Source organism: Camponotus vicinus, unplaced genomic scaffold, assembly GCF_025532165.1.
Source record: "Camponotus vicinus isolate PSW18456_S1 unplaced genomic scaffold, iyCamVici1.0 SCAF_13, whole genome shotgun sequence".
Classification (NCBI taxonomy): Eukaryota; Metazoa; Arthropoda; class Insecta; order Hymenoptera; family Formicidae; genus Camponotus; species Camponotus vicinus.
In genome coordinates, this window is record NW_028141949.1 from 1,804,610 (window position 1) to 1,825,590 (window position 20,981).

At 42.3% G+C, this 20,981-nt stretch overlaps 1 protein-coding gene across 16 annotated transcripts in view; it reads left to right on the forward strand.

Moving 5' to 3' along the window:
* The window catches only part of LOC145963887 (protein turtle), a 103,819-nt gene that overhangs the window by 54,513 nt on the left and 28,325 nt on the right, over positions 1–20,981 (forward strand). For 12 of the 16 annotated variants that reach the window (XM_083086189.1, XM_083086186.1, XM_083086191.1 and 9 more), the window contains 2 exons: positions 16,887–17,235; positions 19,909–20,187. In XM_083086189.1, the coding sequence (XP_082942315.1) occupies positions 16,887–17,235; positions 19,909–20,187 (628 nt within the window). Of the gene's footprint in view, positions 1–131; positions 16,772–16,886; positions 17,236–19,908; positions 20,188–20,981 lie in introns of those variants that run through there. The other 4 variants (XM_083086196.1, XM_083086198.1, XM_083086199.1 and 1 more) reach the window with 3 other exon arrangements.

A 20,981-nucleotide genomic window follows, 5' to 3' on the forward strand; every position in this document is an offset into this window, starting at 1 on the left:
ATATTTTAATATAAAATCTCAAGAATCTAAAATTTTCCTATAATCTAGATAATTTATTACAAAATATATTAGTCGAATCGATTCGGATTGAAATAAAAAAAATTATTATATTTTTAGAATTTTTTATATTAACGTTTAATCTAAAATCGTTATCTTTCATTTTGATGGGTAATAATCAATATAAATTTTACACGATATAACGTTTTAATGAAATATCTAACCAAAGATACATTTACATATTAATCGAATATTTACGGAATATAGTGATTTTCGTTGAGCCGAGCTAGGTAGTGTCAATGGTGTTGGAATGTTCTCAGGATTTTTTCCAATATTCGCACAAAATTACTTGACAGTGAATGTTACATATGGTTCTGCTAGTAAGCTTATACCAGAGCTTGAACCAGCGAGGCAGAGCGCAACGGAGGGCACACGTTTTTGAAATGTTACTGCAACGTTATTGTTGAGAGATTTTAAATTGGCCGTATATTTTCGATGATTTGTTGGCTTTACGCGCTTATACATCTTTCCGTTTATCGTTCTGTATCTTGTTTGATTTAAATTGATGGGATCGATAATGGCGAACGGGACACGCCTTCTCGTTCATGCGAGCGAGCGAGCACTGCCGCAAGTTATCTCGCTCCAGTAGAGTAAAAGTAACGTATTTACATTGTCACAAATGTATCTCATCCGGACTGGAGAGGGCAGAGCACATTATGTACGATCAATTAATGACGTCATCCGATCATTTAATCAATATCAACTACAAATTAATTCCGAATCATCCGAATGCAAAAGACTATCTTCATTCATACGCATCTCATGTGATAACATAACATACAATCGCGATATACATGTGTACATGTGGAGCCATCGGTGCGAACGCGTGATGAAAATGAGCGATACATTGATTCGTAGACGTAATGAAGGAACAAATTAAAAGCTGCTGAAAAATATACATTCATTTATGAAATGTCAATATTTTGACAACACCAAAAGTTTATTGGAGCGTAAACTTGCGATAAAAATTATTAATTAAAGATCATTGACATCTGGCTTTACAGATATTCGTGACGCATAATCTGTCAGTTGAGATTAATCTGTTTCGAATTTTCGGACTTTTATTCGTAATACGATTACACGCGGAATGATGTTTCGTATACTATGGAGTAACAGACTTTTTTTTCGCGTCATGAATCGACGGGATGCAATTTTTCACGTGCGCTCGCACGCGCTCGATGGCGAGACTCGTGGTAGATTCTTCATGGAGAGTTCGTTGCACCGTTTCGAGAGAGAGAGCGGAAGAGCCAGTCCGGTCGTGACGCGCGTAGCCCGGAAACCCACGCCGGATCGCCTACACGCTCGTAAAGTCGCACCAAGAGACGTTGCTCGTCTCGTAAGAGAGAGATTTTCTTTCCGATTAAATATAAGTATCCAACGCGTTGCGCGCGTTCACGACTCGTCGCGGCTCTTTCGAACGACAAGCTCGCCGTTTCACGGATCTTCGCATTTTTTTATCCTCGCGATAAGAAAACAGCGAAAGAACTCGAGATCGCTTTATCGGAGTTTTACACGCTGTTCCGTTATGCGTTTATCATATTTCATGTAACGCATTCTTAAAAAAAAAAGTTTATTTAACGATTTTTGTGGTAACTTAGGGTGAAAGTAAAAGTAAAAAAATGGTAGATATATATTTATCTTTTAATTATTTTAATTAAATTGGAATATTTAGCATTAATTTTTCTTTTATAAAAACGATGAAACGATACGATATTTGGTTCAGACTTCACATCCCGCTTATTAGAATTGATTCAACTTTGACCCTCGGTTTCTTTCAATGCACCGACACCTATATACGAGTATTTCGAATTACTCGCGCGGAACGACGAGCTCGTCCATCACGAAACAATGCGGAGTAGTGCACTTTCCCACATCTATTTCGTGGACGGAAAATTGAAAAATCATGTCTCTGTCTCTCTAACCTCTGGTGCCTCGCATGCGTTGTCGTTGCTTGCGCGTTGCATGCGGTGGTGATGGCGGACGGATTTAATCGGGGAGGGGACGGCTCCCGAAACACGTGCGGTTGTCGCGTAAAAATATCTCGCCGAGCGGGCGCAATTAAATCGCGCGATTGTGTACGAATCGCGGCGTCGAATCTAGCGGTAAATTGCACCGTGACCCGCTGCGATTCATACGCGATCTTGCCACGAAAGTACGGGGTGTAAAAGTTATCGCGCGGATGGGGTGCGACGCACCCCTTCCTTTCGCGCGACTCGACGTTACCGCTGCGAGCAACGCGATGTGTAATGCATGCGCGTAGATAATCTTGCCTGCTTGTTAATGCGATTATCTCCCGTTATATTCCTTATTATGCATTAGTCGCATGCACGTTAACGCGTCGCCACGAATTTGTACCGTCGCGTTGCACTTATCGGCGCGTCTCGCGATCAATATAATACAATATCCCGTTAATCTGGTGGGCCCACTGGCGCGAGATATCATCTCGCCGGTCGGTAATTGCCGGGAGAGATAAATTGATTAAAATTTAAACGCGATACGATACCGATCTCGCGCGCGATTCAACGAATTATATAGCGTTATCGACGACCGCCGTGCGAGGAGTGAGAACTGTATCGTGAAAAAAAACGCATGTGAAATTCGTGGTCTGCAAAGTATAATTAAAATGCGGGCGAAATCGACGGGTGATGTTGAGATGTCGCTGCGCCGGATGGTTCTAACGATAATGGAATTCTAGCGATACTGGATCTCGAAAATACCTGCATATCGCGTCGCCCGGAAACGCATATTAACCGTTGGATTCAATATTGACTACGCAAATCGCCCCGTAATTAATTAATCGATCGATCGATCATGCGGGTCAACATCATGATCACTGCGATCGCAGATCGTTCGCGACTGGTTAACACCCCGCGCGATCTTAAGCCGCGTTCGTGCTCGACGTGCAATCTCGAGAATGTAGACATGACTTTATAATGATCGGCAGCCTTCTCGTAATAAGTACTGCGCGAACATATTTTGCACGCCCGGAATCGATATGACAGAAATTAATCGCGAGCATAATCGTGTCGTTGGGTCGACGGTTACGGAACGTCATGAATGCGATTCTATAAGCAAATCTCGCCCGTCGAAGGCCACGTAACGCGGCAAACAAATGTTTTATTCGGCACTGTTCGACCTGCATCGAATTTCGGCTGTGTGCATGGTTTAATTAAATCAAATTAATTTCTAATACAATTGGTTCATAATTGATATGTATATAATCGATATCGATGAATTAGTAAGATTCAAATATAAAAGGCATATGATAGAAACTGCATTATGATAAAATAACTTTAAAATACGAGTAAAAAAATATTCGTGGTAGCAAAAGTTAGAAATTAAATATATGAGAATCATTTATATGACGAAATAAAAAATGTATATGTGCAGCTTTAAAAGGGAGGTAGAGTATCAAAGAGAGAAACGCTTTACGCGCGATTGTCCCATCTCGCTCCCGAGTGTCTATAGTTTCATGGCAAGAAAGCGTCCACTATGTATGTATCGCAAAAAAATTTAAATTTCACGCTTCACGTTCCAATCTACATTCAACCATTCCAGCATTTCTTCTATTAACATTAATTACCGTGTCTTGGCAAATCACTTCGGGAAGCGGGAGCCCGGCCGGGGTCAGTTCTTCCTGGCCGTTCTTTTTCCTGTCCCACGGAAAATGCTCCTGAAAGCGGGAGATCTCCAGCAGCGGAACGATGCGTCCCGGCCATTTCCATTTCCAGACGACTCGCGACGAGCGAAGGAGGGAGAGCCGGGAGGGGTACGGGGGTCGCGGGGCTCGAGGGCTGGCACACAGCGAGGGGCTGTTTTCTTTTTTACGCGTAGCATCGCTGGAATCTCGCATAAATCACGCGAGAAGCCCGGGGCTTTTGAGCCGCTCTCCTTCATCGTCTCGACCACCTCGTCCTCTCACGATTCGAACCCTCCTCCCTCTTCCGTTCCCGTTACCAACCTCTCGTTCCCTCCCTCAGACCGTCGCTCTCGCCCCCTGTCTATGGCGCTCTGCAGCTGACAACTAATTTCTCTTCCCGTCCGACTTTTTTGCACCCCCGCGCTCGTCCATAGCGCGAAACTAGCTCCTCGCGCTTCCCTGCGGATACCATTTTTTCGTCGCACGTGGTTGACGCGACCGCGAGGTGCAATGGCTCGCATTGCAATTGCAATTAACGGCGATAATTAAAAGGCTACGATTCATAATTAAGAGGCTCGAAAAAATTCTTAATGAGAGGGAACGCATCGTACAATGTCTTCCATGGAGTTTCGTTTGCAGAGCTGTTTTTATTTCGCGAAAACAGCGGTTAATGCAGAATATTTGAACGAAGGAAATTTCTCACAAATATTACTGTTATCATAGAAGCGCAAAAATGCAGAGATATTTACCTTAAAACTCATACTTTTATATTGACATTATACCAAAAAATTTTTTCCTGCAAGGCGAATCAAATGGAATCGTTTAACAAGCGCATTCGTGTTATAGTTTGCTTGTTCGTAAAGCACAAATAAATTTAGTACTTTACGAAAAACGCGCAATTGTCAATATTCGAAGTGCATATTCGTATTCGCGCATCCGTGTCAGAGATATGAACACGAAAATCCACGGTCTTCTAACTCGGGCGCGTCTAATTGATTCGATGAATGAGGAAAAAGCACTCTGATAAATTGTGGCTCCTCTATATTGCATCTGATTTGCATTTGAGGAGAGAGAAGATGCATTACCTTCGATTCTCTCAACCAAAACCGCAGAAAGATTGAAAGAGAAAGGAAGAGAGAAAGAAATGCTTTTCCATGCTTTTCGAAATTTGTTTGAAATAAATTCGGTAAAAGTACGCGTAAAAATCGCGCTACATGCCGATAATTTCGATGGCTTTTTTATGAGTCCAATATATACACACACATGAAAGAGACGAGACGTCGAAACGCATTTTATTTGCCCTTTGGCGGCTCTCTGGATCACGCGTGAGCGAATCCGCGGAGCACAAACTCGCATTAAAGCCGGAGTTTGTTTTGCACGTGTGAGCCTACTCGCCAATGGCCCTTTCTGCAACCACCAGGAATGCAGATTTCTGCTATTCGCGACTAACGCTTCCAACGACTATCTCTCGCGCGTTTCCATCTGCTTTGCATTTTACGTCCCTCCTTTTTATCCGCGTATGTGTATGTGTTTTTCTTTTCAATTATTCCGCGTATGCGCGAAATGAGGTACCCTTGATTGGATTACCTTGCGACAAACAGCGTTAAACATACACGCGGAACGTGAATTATATCAAAACCGAAAGAGAGAAGCTACATAATTGCGGTGGAGATTTTTGAAAATGCACAGTTTTCACGCGCGCTATAAAAATAAAATTGAAAACGGAGAGAAAACGTTATGCGGTTTACTCGATTTGTATAATACGGATCGGCGAGAGCTTTAACTTGAAATATCTCTCGATTGGTTTCGCTCGGTAAGCGGCTAAAGGATGATCGCTCGCGTCTCTTAAACTGTTAGCGGAAGCAAAAAACCGTGTTAAAATTATTCCCACTCGCGTTAAAGTCACAGGATGGGGGTGAGTTTTTGAATGTCCCTTGTAAAAGGCATTGTGTAAGAGAGCAGCGGTACGTGCCGGTGGAAACACGCATTTGCATACGCGACAATTTGCATTTATGTGCCCTCTAACTGGTTCGGTCGCGACGAAACAAAAAGGAAAGAAAAACGCAAATTCCCAGACCGTGCGAAATGGAGAAACAAAATTTTGCGGAGAATGGCTCGCGCGACGCTCGCATATTTGTAATCCGGGTCGCACCTGCACCGGTTAAACTTACGTGCACGCACGCATTTATTTCGCGGCTTTCACGACACGGCATCCACACCAGGTGGCATCCCGTGATGAGATTATGCGGCGCACCGCCAACGTACGTGGAAAATTAACGCGCGCTCTCTCGACAGAGCGAAAGGTAGGGCGGCTCCATTGCCACCCCCGCTGGAAGGTTGTCTCTGCAAACTTGCTGGAAGGACAGGAGCTCGCGCAGGCCGTATCTTGTTTCATCCGACGAATATCCTGAATGTACATGGAGACTGACACAAAAGCACTCTGCGTGTGTATAATAATAACAACGCTTATACACGAAACCATTATTCTTCCCGCGGCCACATTAATTGATGCGAAAGAAAAATATATTTCCGTGGAAAATATTTGCAAGCGCGTTTCGTACCATAATCGACTTAATTTTTGCGTTTCGGAATGGAATATTTGCATCGTCTTTCATTCTTCGCCGCGTGAAAAATATGTATTCTATAAATAATCGATAATTGCATAATATCATAAATTAGTATCGCGTAGAGTTCAATTTTTTTTATTTGTAATTATGAGAGAAATTACTACTTTAGAATATATTATTCTCGTATTGAATTATTTCGATTATTTATGAATATCTGCCTATTTTCTCTCTTGTGGCTCCTGATGCCGCGGATAACGAGGTTACCAGCGAGAGAGCAATCATTTCCGCCATGAAGGTGCGCAATAATAACGAATAATTCTTCGGTTATAGCTGCGAGCTTTTAAATGTTTTTGTAGCGTAACCATTCATCGAGACATGGGCTCTCCAATGGAATTACAGCCGCGTAAATATAAGTGGAGAATGCAAATTAATGCGCGCACTTCGTGGCGAGAATGCTGACTCTCATTGTTTCGCTCTCCGGCCACCCTCGCCTTTCCTACCAGCCGTTGCTTCTTTTACTCTTAACGAGTACCCTCCACGAAGGACGTATGTTTTTCCACAAAGCCAGTCGGTAAATGCGCCCGTTCGCTAATATCGGGCGGCTGCTTCTTGCAGAAGACAGGGAGAGAAAAGGAGAGAGGAAGAGAGAGAAGAATGGAAACAAGGGGAGGCGTTAAATTTGTAAGAAAGGGTTGAAGAGTTGGATGAACGTAATGGAGGCCTCTCCTTCTTGTTTCCCGCGTTCCTTTATTTTGAAAGAAAAGTACCGCGAATGGCACCGAATGGGGAAATGCCGGTTTGAGGACGGTGAGTAGATGGTGGATATATCTCATCACGGACGGAGGGATAGAGAGGGATAGGAGGGAGCGCGGCGTAATTTAATGAAACAAATGGAGACACGAGTCAACTGCGCAAACACTGGAAGGAGAGACGGGATGAATGGAGGATGAAGAGAAACAGGAGGGAGAGCGAACCGGTGGAGCACGAGCAAGATAGCGGAAGCCGAGATAGAGCGAAAGCAAAATTGGGATATAGAGAAAGAGAGAGAGATAGAGAAAGAGAGGGAGAGAGAGAGTATGAAAGAGAGAGAAGGAGCAAGAGAGAAAGGGAGGACAAAAGACATAGGAGCGTGTTTGCGCGCGAGAAAGAGAAATAGAGTCTTCCTGCAATTCAATTTCACTGGCGCTTCCACTCGGGAGGCATTCACCTCCATCAGAGAGACCGACTTACCCGTCCTGCCGCCGCGTCCAACTTTGCTCCCGTCCCCTCTCTTTTCCTGTTAGAAACCCCTCTGAGGTCTCTGAAAGTTACCCGCAACCTGGCAGGTTTCCCTCCCGAGTTTCGACTGAATATTATCCACCTCGTAGACAAGCGGCATCGTTCTCCCGGAAAAGTAAGGTGAAACCTCGGCGTTTCAACTATCCGTTTCTTTTTCTTTTCATTCCGTCGGCGAACGTAAACCACGAAGGTAATTATTTTTCTGTTCTCCCTCAGCGCGATCGCAAGGAAAACAAAGCAACAAGGAGGTCTTAGACGAGGATTTTTCTGACCGACAGTTGAACCTTCAAGCATGTGGAAAATGTTAATCTCTTTTAATATTACATTTCGTCTTAATGCGCGTTATTTAAATTATTATAATCTTTGTTTCAACCTTTAATTACGAGCAAGAATTTTATAGAAATTTTCAGAAGAGAAGTGAAAGCAAACCACTTTTATAAGGCCCTCGAATTTTTTCTCGACATCGTATTCGATCACGAGAATATCTTCGAGATTATACGCTGAATATCAAGCCTTATAAATTTATTCCGCAGCGAATAATATCTTAATTTGCAATCGCGTCTCGTTGCGCTAGAGGAACGCAAAACGGCACTGTCATGCAGCATGGGCGACACTTTGCCGCGGCCAATGCAGGCGAATCCGCGCGGGGTTAGGAGGTCTACATACATAATGCAGAATGCACGGAGGTCAAGCTGAACTGCTCAACTGTGTCAGGGTTACAGTTCCTCACTCGCGGTCGATCCCCACGTGCGGTTTCAAGACACAACTCGCTCGTCTCTCTTACTCTTTTGCCATTTGTCTCTCATTATTCCCACTAATTGGCGGTTTCGTCTTTTCCTTTTTCACATTGTTAATATTAATGCAATTCTCTTGACGCGGCTAACGAGATAATTAGTGGTCGCAAGATTCTAATATCCTGCTTAAAATCGCGATTAAATTAAAGTCCGGATAATTTCCGTGAAATTAATTAAACGTTTTGTATAATATTTATTATTCGAGTACAGATGAATTTTGACGAGAAAAAAAATAAATAAAAATAATCCTGAACATGTATGTACGATAGAGACGCGAGTTAACTTTTTTTTATTTCAATAATTAAAGTAAATTTAATAACGAAAAACAAAGATATATAATTAATAATTTCCTAGATATATCGAAAAATGAATGGTAAATCCAAGTGATAAGAATCGACAAGATGCGTACAAAACTTGAATTTGACGTGAGAGCATCAAACGATGTATCTCTAGTGGCTTAAATTTCGCGCATGTTTCACGAGCATATTTCGTATAATAGTGTTCCGCGGAGGTGTTGTGTGGAAACCACCCTCTGTGTTTTCGCAAAATTAAACACACGAGATTTAGGCAGAAAAGCCAGTCGAGCGCGAATCAGAGACCGGAGACGGTTATGATTTTCAAGTTAAACAATCCGTGATGCGCGTCAATGTAAAATTAAGATGCTTATTATCCCGCGACCCAGCAGGATCGAGAAGCGAAATTGTACATCGCGTCGCGATAGAAGAGCGCACACACGCGAGGTACATAAGTGCGACACACATTCGCGCATGGTATTTTCGTTCATCGGATATACGAGAGAGGATTCCGCAGCGAAGATAAACAGCCGTCGAGTGTTTGCCCTGCCGAGACAATTTTCTCGCCACCGACGCGACTATGGAAAGTGGCACGAGATGTCTACCTATCCACCCTTCTTTCTGCAGTCTGCCTTTTTCGCTCTGGAAATTCAATGAGTCATTCGAGAACTCGCGATTTTACGAACGACACCGACACACTTTCCGCCAGGGCACGTCTCCGCTGTTTGTCGGAAGAAGAAGCTCGCAAATAGCAAACTCATCGCATACGTGTGTACGCGTATGAGTAGATCTGTACGAGATATTGGATCTATCTGTGTCATCATTCGGGAATGATCCACCAAATAGAAGATGAGCGTTTGCCGAAGGAATAAGAGAAAGGATATCGAAGAGAAGAGATGAAGAATGTGAATACTTTGCATCCTCTTAATAGATTACTTGCAACACAATTTGACATGTTGTAAACGTAATAGACATTACAGGATGAAAAATATGCAGCTTTTTTTAAGACTCGTAAAGCTCGAAACTCTACATCGAATAGCAGATGCTCGATCGATATCGGGTTAAGTTAATCGCGCGTTAACAAGAGTTAAAGTCCGGAGACGAACTTTTAACTCCACGGATCTCCATCGGTCTAAGTCGATGGCAGTTTCGCAAGAAGATACATAATTCATACGAATTGCAACGTCGAAATTGGATTCAGTTAAAGAATCGCATTACGTCGTAATACCCTTCGTCAATTGCGAAGCGCATAAAGCCCCGTGCGATACTTTTGCCAAGTTGCCTGATCGTCCTTTAAATTCGCAATTTGCGATCCCGAGAAGCAAGGCTCGTGCAACAACGTCGAAAACGTTGGCAGCGCGGAGCAGGTGCCACTTGCCCCTCAGGGGAATTAGTTCTCACCGAGAACTTGATTGCCATTTCCCAAAAGTGATATCCAGCCCTCGTAAGTTCCCGACCGGGCGGCCAAACTTGTCGCGTACAAAGCAAGCGAGTTTCGTAAAGTGCCGGAACACCGATCGCCCCCGCCGGGTCGAACCTCTTCTAAATAAGCTCATGAAAATGGCATCGATTTACAACGTCACTCTGAAGGAGATCAAAGGCTCACCCGCGCACTTGTTTTTCAACTTATTAATAAATCTTGGCTCGCCCGATCCAGCAAAATTCAAGGCAACTCCCTTGGGCAATTTGTAATGTTATAAAATCGTGATTGATTTTAAAGCTCACAATCCCTCAGGTTATTTTGATGTCGGTTTGTATAAATTGACCTAATTGAATGTTGACATGGGATATGTAAATTGGTCGCGAACGCAAATATTGATTGTTTATCTTAATGAAGCAGCGACGAAGCGGTAGAGGTATTTGAAAACAAAAATTACAGTATCGATAAATATGTACAAAAGTGAGAAACAATGCAAATGCAGCTTGATTTTTGTTGAGAAACGCTTTAACGACGAGAAACTTAATATGCTGAATATTTTGAAGGCAATGGTACGGAAAGACGTGAATGTAATATTAAACACTTCAAGAGAAATTCGTGGAAAGATGTTGGTTCAAAGCCAGACTGGCATCGTGTGGGAGAAGTGAAACGTATTTGCCTCAAGATCACGCTAAAGTAGACGAATTTTCCAGAATTTCCCAAAGTTTCTGTGAAACTTGTACGTAAACTGAAAGAGTTCGATTAAATATTGATGCAAACATTGGGCAAAAGTACTTAAGAGTAGCTAAGTGTTGCTTACTCAAAACAATTTGGCAAAACAAGTATCGTCTTCCAAGAATGTTTCACCGAAGAATTTGATATTACTTTCATCTTACACTGCTTTCAAACATATAATAAACCCCTGTTTTAGAGACGTCGTTTAAAAAGATTGAATAAATTAACTCGTCATATATAAACGACATTAACATAAGAAAATTGAATAACGGATTTTTCATTTTGCTATTAGAGTATAAATCTCTTTTTTAGCTACAATTTTTTTTCAACATCTATGGAGGAAAATTAAATTGGTTACCATGGTAACCTATTAAATAAAATATAAAATCGCAACGGTATCTTTTTTTTTAGACAATTTAAATATTGAATAAAATATATATATGTATGTATATTTGCTTTGCTTATATATATAATGTTTCCATGTCGATGGGAAATATCGCGGCAACGTGCTGTATTTAGAAAAATATTCTATCGAACGCGGTTTGCAACAGAAATGAATCGCGTGGCACAAGGCTATTGTAAGTCCTCTATCGTTTACTACCACGTTAAACAAACTCCTGCGAAAATAGTATCGACTTTTAAAAAGTTTTCGAGTAAAGCGGTCGTTGCCTCTGGCCTGTCGTTTCTTAGGGTGGGAATATTAATAAACGAAACTTTAATAAAATTTGAATTAATATTTTACATAAACAATATAATTATTAACGTCAGCCATCGTTATCATCACAGGTGCATATTTGTGGGATAATTTCTTTCAATGTCGAAAAAGAGATGATGCACTTAATCTTAAATAGAATCTGGATTCAGTGTACTTTCTTTCGTGTTAGAAGACTGGTAGATACTTTCCTCTTGTAAATCGCCTCGAATATATCGTTGTGTTTCTCCGCAAAGTCCCTTCACCTCTGAACTAGTTACAATTCGTGGAAATGATATCGATCTCTAATAACATTTCCGTAGAAACTCACCCGCTACTTAGCGGTCCGCTGAAATATTCATTAACTGCTGTAAAAGACGTAGAATTCGCAATTCTATCGTGGCTTTAACCTAACTATTATTAGTCGGTAATAGCCCGCGATAAAATAGAAATGATAAATTCGATTCTACGAAAATCAGATCGAACGTTTCGAGTACAAACGAACGTTCATGAATTTTCATGCAGACGGCTTGAGTCGGTACGTCAATACGTTGCATAATAATTAGCATCACTAGTATCGCAATATAAGGGTCATAATCGCGACACCGCAGTTTATAATATAATAACATATTGCATATATTAATAATGCAATTGAATATAAATCTACCTAAAGCTTACATTAATCCTCGTATCAACCAGTCCGCGATATATTTTCCCGCGTATATATAATAATTAGTATTATATCAACAAAATCTAATATTGAAAATGTTAATAACGTAGCTACATATCTACGTGACTATGACACCGGAGAATAGATTAAATTGTCAAAACTGCCTTCCTCAATCCCGATCGGATCGCGCTTCAAAGTGTGTTGCGCTATTTCGAGAATACCAATCTCTTCATTAACATTTAACTCGTTCGGCCAGCCTCGGGTTCGGCTCGATCTCCGGAGGATACAGCAGCCACCTTAAATATCAACCCTGTTACAGCGCGCCTAGCCTCGCTCGATGTCGCTCGGGGGATGAATTATCAAAATTTCCGCAATAAACTCCGCAGTCGAGCATCCGATGACCTAAGCGGTAGCATCGTGGTACGCATAAGGAACTAGAGGAGATACGTTGATCCAACCCACGCACGATTCTCGCTTACGCTCTCCTGTATCGGTACTGTTTTATTAGTCTTCCCATTATGCACCATTACGTTGCACAGCAAACGTCGTGTCCTGAATTATTGAGTTCCATTTACCGAGGGTTACTTCGACTAGATAAAGTTTTCATTACGGAGCTTCGAAAAATAGCTTTCAACGCTTAATTCAAGGCTTAATTGATCTGTTTACTCGTCGCGAGAGAAGAGACAATTTGCATTTTTGCAATTTGAACGATAGTGCATCGCACAGCGTACGATTACACGTTTATTGTCAGTACAAATATATATATTTGTGGAAAAAGTTAGTCGCATACTTTTGTTAAACCGCTCGATACAACGATCGGCAAAGTGGCTTGATCAAGGATGGAAATAGACGCGGAATGTTTACATTGCTGGGGAAATAAGACAAACGAAGTTACGGCCGCATTTGAAGTTTATCGATACTTTGTTGCTCGCGCATGCGGACGTTCCACGGAGATTGAATTATCGATACGCGTCGCCTGACACGTTGAATCGAGGGAGGTAGCGCCGCATTCTCCTTTCAATAAAGTCACTTTATCGGCCAGATAAATATTATTAGCCAATAAGCATACTCACGTCGATACTCGGTATTTCATCGTGTAAAGCGCTTTTGCGTATTATTCGCGATCTTTCCTGAAAAACACGATATCTCTCGCTCCGAATATTATAAATTCTCTTTCCATGTAATACGAAAAGTTCATCATTCCGATATAAAAAAAAAAGGAAAAAACTTTGAAAGCGAATATCCTACTTTTCCTCGTGCAATCTCTCTGTTTCACTCTGCGCAAAGAGATTCCACGTTTTTATAATAGGATAATAAAAATGAAATGGAGAAATACAGTCTTTCTCATTATTCAAAAAATTTGGGGCACGTACGAGCCCGGCCGTGTTAAATTTCATCGGCGCGTTTACCCGGGCGAGAGAGGAAGAAAGTGCGGACGGAGTCGCATGAATAAAATACAGGAATGAAAAATAAAGCGAAGGCGAGTGACCCACATGACTGTCGCGCATACGTGTAAACGCGGCGCGCCGGCATTCACGCGAAAGGGAACGACTTATTCACTGAAAGCGCCTCGCCCAACGGCAATCCGGGGACGTGTGCACCACCCGTTGGAAAAGTTTTTTTTTTTTTTTTCAACTCTTCCCTTCCTCTCCCCGAATCTGTCTGCCTTCTCCATTCGCCGCCGCGCCTCGCTATCGTCGTCGTCCGATCCAGTCCGCGCTAAGAAAAGGGTGAGAAAATAGGTTTCGTGCCTCCCTCCAGAGTGCCATTCAGTACGGTAATTTATTTCAGTTTTACATGAATTTCCCCTTTGCCCTTTTCCTTCCTCCTCCCTTCTGGAGTACTGTTGCTTTTCACTCTTCTGCCGTTCTTTATCAAGAACTGCTCTACGCTCGAGTTTCCTCTCTTTCTCGATTTCTCTTTGGCCCCTTTTCTCCGCGCGTGCTCTCTAATTTATCTTGTCAAGCTTTCATTTTATCCATTATGGATTTCTTTCAAGTCGCAAGTACTTGTTGCGCAGGTGCGATTGATATTATGAATTTCGCGTTTTGCTAGCTCTAAAAGCGTTTCATGAAAGGGGAGTGAATGCGAAGGGAAGATCTTTCAGAGATAGAAATTTTCAGCGAAAAATCGTCCTTGCATCTAAAGAGCGTTACCTAACCGCCGAGATTGAAGGAACGAATGAGAGCCAATGATCTTTTCTGGCTACTTTTAGCACGAGCGGCATAAATCCATCTAAATCGATATTCCGCCACCAGCCGGTACGGTAGACGCACAATAACTCTCGGCTTCGCAATATCGAACGTGCCCGCTCTTACGTGCTGCCACCCGGGGAGAATAATATTGAAATCACGGGGGTTGCACGTCGTCGTCATCGGGTCGTCGGTGGTCGTCGCCGTCGCAAGTAGGCCAGCGGCTCAAAATAGAAACCGTCAACTGGGGCAGTCAATGTCCAACGTAAGACACATTCGTCGTCGCACGTTCGCGGCTTTTCTATGACAAATCTGACGTTTATATTCCTCGTCTCTCCTTATTTCCTTCTCTCTCTCCCTTTTTCTGATTTTTTCTCGGGAGATTGGGCGAACCGTCGTCTGCCAAGTGCACGAAATATCGCCACATTGCTCCCCACGTGCCAAACACAACGATCTACGTTCGTCGAAGTGATTTTCCGTTGCATCGAGGAAACGTGCCCTCGTGACTATCGAGATTTATACGCAGAGTTTTTCGAGATTCTCGATTGCCATTTTGCGAGGGTTCGCATTATTATCGTAAAACCCTTCGCGAATCAACACGCCAATCGCAAAACGCAATCAACTTTGTTGCATTCTTATTGGAATTTGTCAGTGATTAATATCGTTTTGCCGTTTCCTCGTGGAAATTGTATTTCCTCGACTTGGCCAATGAGTGGCAATTTTCCCAAATCATACTCATCCAATAAAGAATTTCGTCGTATCATGGTCGCCATATTCTTGTTATCGATCATTGCGAAAATAATAATGAGAACAAAGCATGAAATATAGTTCCGTCAAGTCACAAAAAGCAATTGGATTCACGTTGAGTGCTACCCGTCCGTGTTACATGTCGTATCTAGGAGCACATACATGAACAGGGAATTTATCTGGCTGGATCTTTCGCGCGTTGTTGCAGGGATTAAATGTCTTGAAGCAAATGCATTAATACGAGCGATAACGCAGTGGATTTTAATGCAGGCGTTTACACGGGCCGTTTTAGCTCCGCAGGCTCGCTCAAATATACGTGCTTACCGGCAGTTTTAGCATCCGGCTTAACAGGACGTAATTTTCCGCAATGGTGGCGTAATGAGACGTGTATAAAACGACACTAACCCCATGCGCTCTCATCATATTTTCGTTCGTATATTTTCTTTATGATGAGGCGCGAGTATCGCTAAGCTCGTCCTGCTAAAAATAAATGACGATGCTCGGTCCCTTCGAGGCCTAAATTTTAATTAAGGTTCAAATAAAGTATCTAAATTTATATTTACGACCAGCGATTGCTCTTGAGCCAGCGTTAATGCCATTAAAATTTATATCTTTTTAATATCGTTAACTAAGATTTATCTATGCATGAAAAATTCTTTGCAAAATTTTTAAGTAGAATAATTACGCTTTATTTCGTGTACACAATTTCTTAATGTATTTGAAACTTGTTATATATATATATATTTCATCCTCAGAAGTGCCGATGGTCACAAACACGTTTAAATCAAAATTAAACAAACAAATTCGTACATAACATTCATAAAATTCATAAAATATTATAATTTTCAATAAATATATTCGTCCTTACATCTTTTTAATGAACGTGTTGCATATTTAATTTTTTTTTTTTAGATCAAAAGCACGGATTTTGCACTATCTCTCGTCGCACAGCGACGTGGAGTACGTTTATTTACAAAGCTATGAATAATTTTTCCTGCACATATCTGCACTCTCTTTCCTAGATATCCTTCAAAAGCACTGCAAATATACAAACTTGTTAATGTAATATCACGAAAAAAGTAATGATTCTTGAAATATTTACTCTAAAGGTTGAACTTCGACACTTCGTGTATCACGTACTGTCATTCTTCCGCATTTTCCTACGCGGCACCCAACTCCGCTGGTAAAGTGCACGAATGTTTTAGCGCATGCATCCGGTAATGTATCAAGCGCATGTGAGTTTCTTCCAACTTACGACGTCATCCACACGTACGACCACATTGAACCATTGCTTTTTCATTAATAGACTTTTAGACGCTAAGACGTGGAGACGTCGTAGATCGCCTCCTTATTCTCGTCATGCCTTGCGCGTTCCTTGCTCGGAAAACAAGCGATCCCCGGACGTACGCGCGGATAACGCCCGTAGGTCGTTTTACTCTCGTCAGACACGCTGCATCCCTTGTCTCATCATTTATCATCTCATGATTTACGGCCGGTGCGAGTGGGTAACGAAGTTTGATCGCGTGTGTAGAAAGAAAGAGAGAAAGAGAGAGAGAGAGAGAGAGAGAGAGCTCTCTGAATAATGAACGTCCGGACTCGCCCCGTTAAGCGAGATTAAAGCTTAATTTCGGTCACTCTGCAAAAATAATGAAATCGCTGGGAAAAGCTTTCTGAAGCTATATAAATGAAGGTTTCATAATACATATGTATAATTTATGCTTTCTTTTTTGATTGGAAATACAAATCTCGAATGTCTTTAAACAAACACAATTTGTTAATTTTTATAAGTTTCTTTTTTTTATTAGAATTTGAAATTGTGGAAAATTCATCGTCGTCCAGATAAAGACGGACAAATGCTCGCACCGGTTTGTACGCGTTCATTACGATCCCTCGTTTATGTTGAGTGTTGGTGTTGGTGCAAGGGGCAGGAGACACCGATATACATATGGTACGAGTCGTATCCAACCCACAGTGGCGAAGGATACGAAGGTCGCGTCTCGAGGGTGAGCGAGAACTCGCCGTACGGCCAGGCTAGCCTCAATCTGACGAACATCCGCGAGAGCGATCAAGGATGGTACAAGTGCAAGGTCGTCTTCCTCAACAGGTCACCCAACAGTCACAAGAACGGTACCTGGTTTCATCTAGACGTCCACGGTAAGTAATCCCAAGTTTTCATGCATCTTCCCCGTCAAGTCGGAAACAATTGCAACTCGCGATAGTACATCTTTGAGATACAGAATTAATGAAGCGAGATTTCACGCCTAATTTTTCTGATTAAACATCAAATTTAAATTCGCATCGCTGCAAAATGTGCAAAGTAACTTTCAGGATATATGTTGTGAAACGTGTCGCGACAGAGAAAAAAAAAGAATACTTTCTTTCCTTCGCGTAAAGTTGTCTGTTAGTAATAAAAGTTATGTTCGCTATGCGCTAAACGCTCTTATTGTTAGTCGAAGCTTTTATCCGGCTTATGTAAGATGAAATTACGTTATTTCTGCTTCGAATAGTCCCGTTAATATTACTTTGTAAATTTAAGAAGATTTTACGACTCCTGCTAATGCAGTTTTATAACACTTGTGGGAAAAGTTAATCGTGTAAGTTACAGTCGTGTTTGAATAATTCCAGGAATTTGTGTATTTGTACTCATAATTCGTAATATTCCCATTCTCATACTTTTATTAAGGTTAACGTTACAAAAATTACGTGGATTTTTCCGCGCATTGTATGTATTATTAAATAAACTTTTGGAAACATTGAAGATCTTTCACAGCTACTTGCGCTCATTCAAGAATATTCGTATGCGCGTGCCAACACATTTCATAATGAGAATAGAGATCTCGTCAGAGAATGCTGTATGCCAGTAGACGGGAAAGAAACGCGTTCGCGCATTGCTGGAGACTCATGAAATTCCGGGATATCCTCCTTTCGCGCTTGGTTAAACATCGGCAAGTATAGTGTATGAAAATATTCGCCGTCGCGCGCGTTCCTTTTCATCCCGACCGTCTTCGAGCTTTCCGTCGACGTGACTTCCTATCAGGAAAAGGAAAGCACGCGAATCATAAAAGACGCTTCAAAAAGACGCCGCCGATTCTTCGATGTGGCTCTCTATGCGAATTGTACATTCAGCAAACACACTGCTTGCAAGCATGTCTCGTCGTGTTTCTCATCCTCTAACGTCTTAGCGAATCTCGCGCGGGACGAAGTTAGATTTCTCGCTTGCTCAGCACGCAGTTCGAAGCTCCTTCCTCAAGGATTCTGTCGTCGTGCCCTTCATTGCTTCGGCGAAATCTCCCGAGAAATGCGTCCCGGCGAGTAAAATGGGAAGGAGGATCGCAAAAAGATCGTGTTTCCGAATGGGGGAAATGAGACACAGGGATGGAAAAAGAGAAAGAAGAAAGTGATGGAAGAACGGGGGGAAAGAAACTTATTGCCGCGTTTTGCTCGGCTATAAACGACGACGAAGGGCCTAAGGGAAGAGAAAACATTTGGCTGGCTTACAGAGGATGTGTCGCGTTGTCCTCTTTTTCCCCCTTACACCTCATCCTCCCTCTTTCCCCGTCACTCCGCACCGCTTATTCCCAATTTCCCCGTCGTTCTCCATCGAGCCCCTCGGTCGTGCTCACAACAACAACAACAACAACAACAACAACAACAACAATAGAGTGACGACGCCGAGGATATACCCACAAACGGCGTCAAAGGGAAAAATACTCGGGACACCAGAAAGCGTTTAAGGTCCTTTTTATACTTTGTAGTCGGCTCCATTCGGTCGCTTGCTCGCACGTTAGGGTCATAAACCGTCGTCCTTTCGCGTCACTCTGTCTCTTTTCTCTTTGCTCTTTGCTCTTACTCTACTTCTTCCAGTATCTCACACCTCCAGTTGTATCTCTCGTAGTGCTGTTCTCGAAATTAAAATTCCTCGTCTTCAAACGAACGTGAACAAACGGTGCATTGCAGCGGATGATGTCTCGAAAAACGGTAGAGCTTTGTTCCGAATGGCAACAATTCGTAAGGAACTCGCTGCGCGAAGCTTCTGCAGGAATATTTAATTGCGCTCTTTCTGCTTTCCTTACCGCAATATAATCGGATTTCTTGCGCACCCGAATGTCGATTAAAATTTTTCCAACGGAATAATTCTGTCCCTTCCCCTCCATCGCCCCGTCTCATCTAAGCAGAGAAGAGACGCGCGATTCGAAGGGAATATCGCTCGAAGGGCTGTTTTCTTAACTATTACGATGTAGAATTTGCATTAAATTCAATCGTTCGTTTTTCCTCCCTTTTCATTCCGTCCTCCATCGCTATTTTACCCTTTCATTCCGTCGATCTTGGGACGCTTCGCCATCCTGGGACAAGAGAACTCTTGTCGACTGTTTGCATCACTTGCTCGGTCGCGAATGCTGGACGGTGAAGAACCATTGTGATTTCTCTGGGATGGAAAGAGGATGGACGATAAAAACACCGAACTTCTTGAAGAGCGTTTTCTAAACGTCCATCGTCTCTTCGCGGACTTGATTGTTCTTCTAACGTCGATTTACCCGCGGCCACTCTCTATCGTCAAAGTGCCAAGAATGCGTTGCCTCTGTCTTTTCTTGCAAAAAATAAACGGCTTACATTTCTCGTAAAACTTTGAAAAGACGATGTTACGAAGTTGTAAAAGTAATCTATTACGCGAGAGATGATTTCGTTTTCGAGTCTGATGAATTCGAAATAGTGAGTCCCCGCATCCGTTATACTCGCTTTAGCAATAAGATTATGATTGTACGAATGCAAAAGATACGATTACATCAAATCATATCTAATCGCATCATTCGCTTCTGTTACTTACAGCGCCACCCAGATTCAGCATAACGCCGGATGATATGATATACGTGAATCTGGGCGATGCGATAATACTCAACTGCCAGGCTGAGGGTACTCCAACGCCAGAGATCCTTTGGTACAAGGATGCGAATCCCGTCGAACCCAATGGTCGAGACGTCGGGATATTCAACGACGGCACCGAGCTCAGGCTCTCGACGATCAAGACCGAGGACATTGGCGATTACACCTGCATCGCCAGAAACGGGGAGGGCCAGATCAGCCATACCGCGCGCGTCATTATCGCGGGTGAGTGCAGTTTCAGCTTTTATCCAAGTGTTAAGGAAATCCTGGTTGTCGGAGCCGCAATTTCGTCGCGAAGTTGAGCGATAAATTATCCGTTCACCTTTAGCGGAGCAAGAAGATACGATTACGTTCGACAGCAATCGAGACTTATCAAGAGAGAGAAAGAGAGAGAGAATAAGCGCGAGATAAAACTTTTTTAATTTAAATTTTACTGTCATTCAGAGATATTCACGAGCAAAAAGACATAGAAAAGTGAAGCATAATAGGAGAAGATGAATATCGCAGAATTATAAGAATTATCAAGCTTTTAAGCTTCTAAACATATGATGATGTAATAATATAGCAAATGAACGGTTATCTATGTATTATCGCTATATTTTCATGGTATATATTTTTCCTTATTTTTAATTTCCTGAAAATATTCTGCTAGAAAAAAACATACATACATACAATGAGAGAGAGGATCGAGAAGTGCAAGCTCTTTTATTTAAGGAAATCTCTTAAAATTCTCGGCGTGATTTTATTAATGCGGGTCACGGAGTGCCGTCCATTCTACGATTTCGCCGCAACCGCATAAATAATGACTCCCTTTTTTTCGTCGGTCCCGCGGTAATATCTCGCAGAAAACGTTAGCGTGCATGCGCCGTTAAGTATTTCTGTCTGACAAGAACGCGTTACCCCAGCACTGCGGCAGTGCGGTCGCTTAAATCCACTTGGTACGCGGCGTGACATGCGTCTGCGACAAAAAGTGTCGTAGCACAGCTTCAGGGTTTCGTGCCGAACGATCAAACGATATC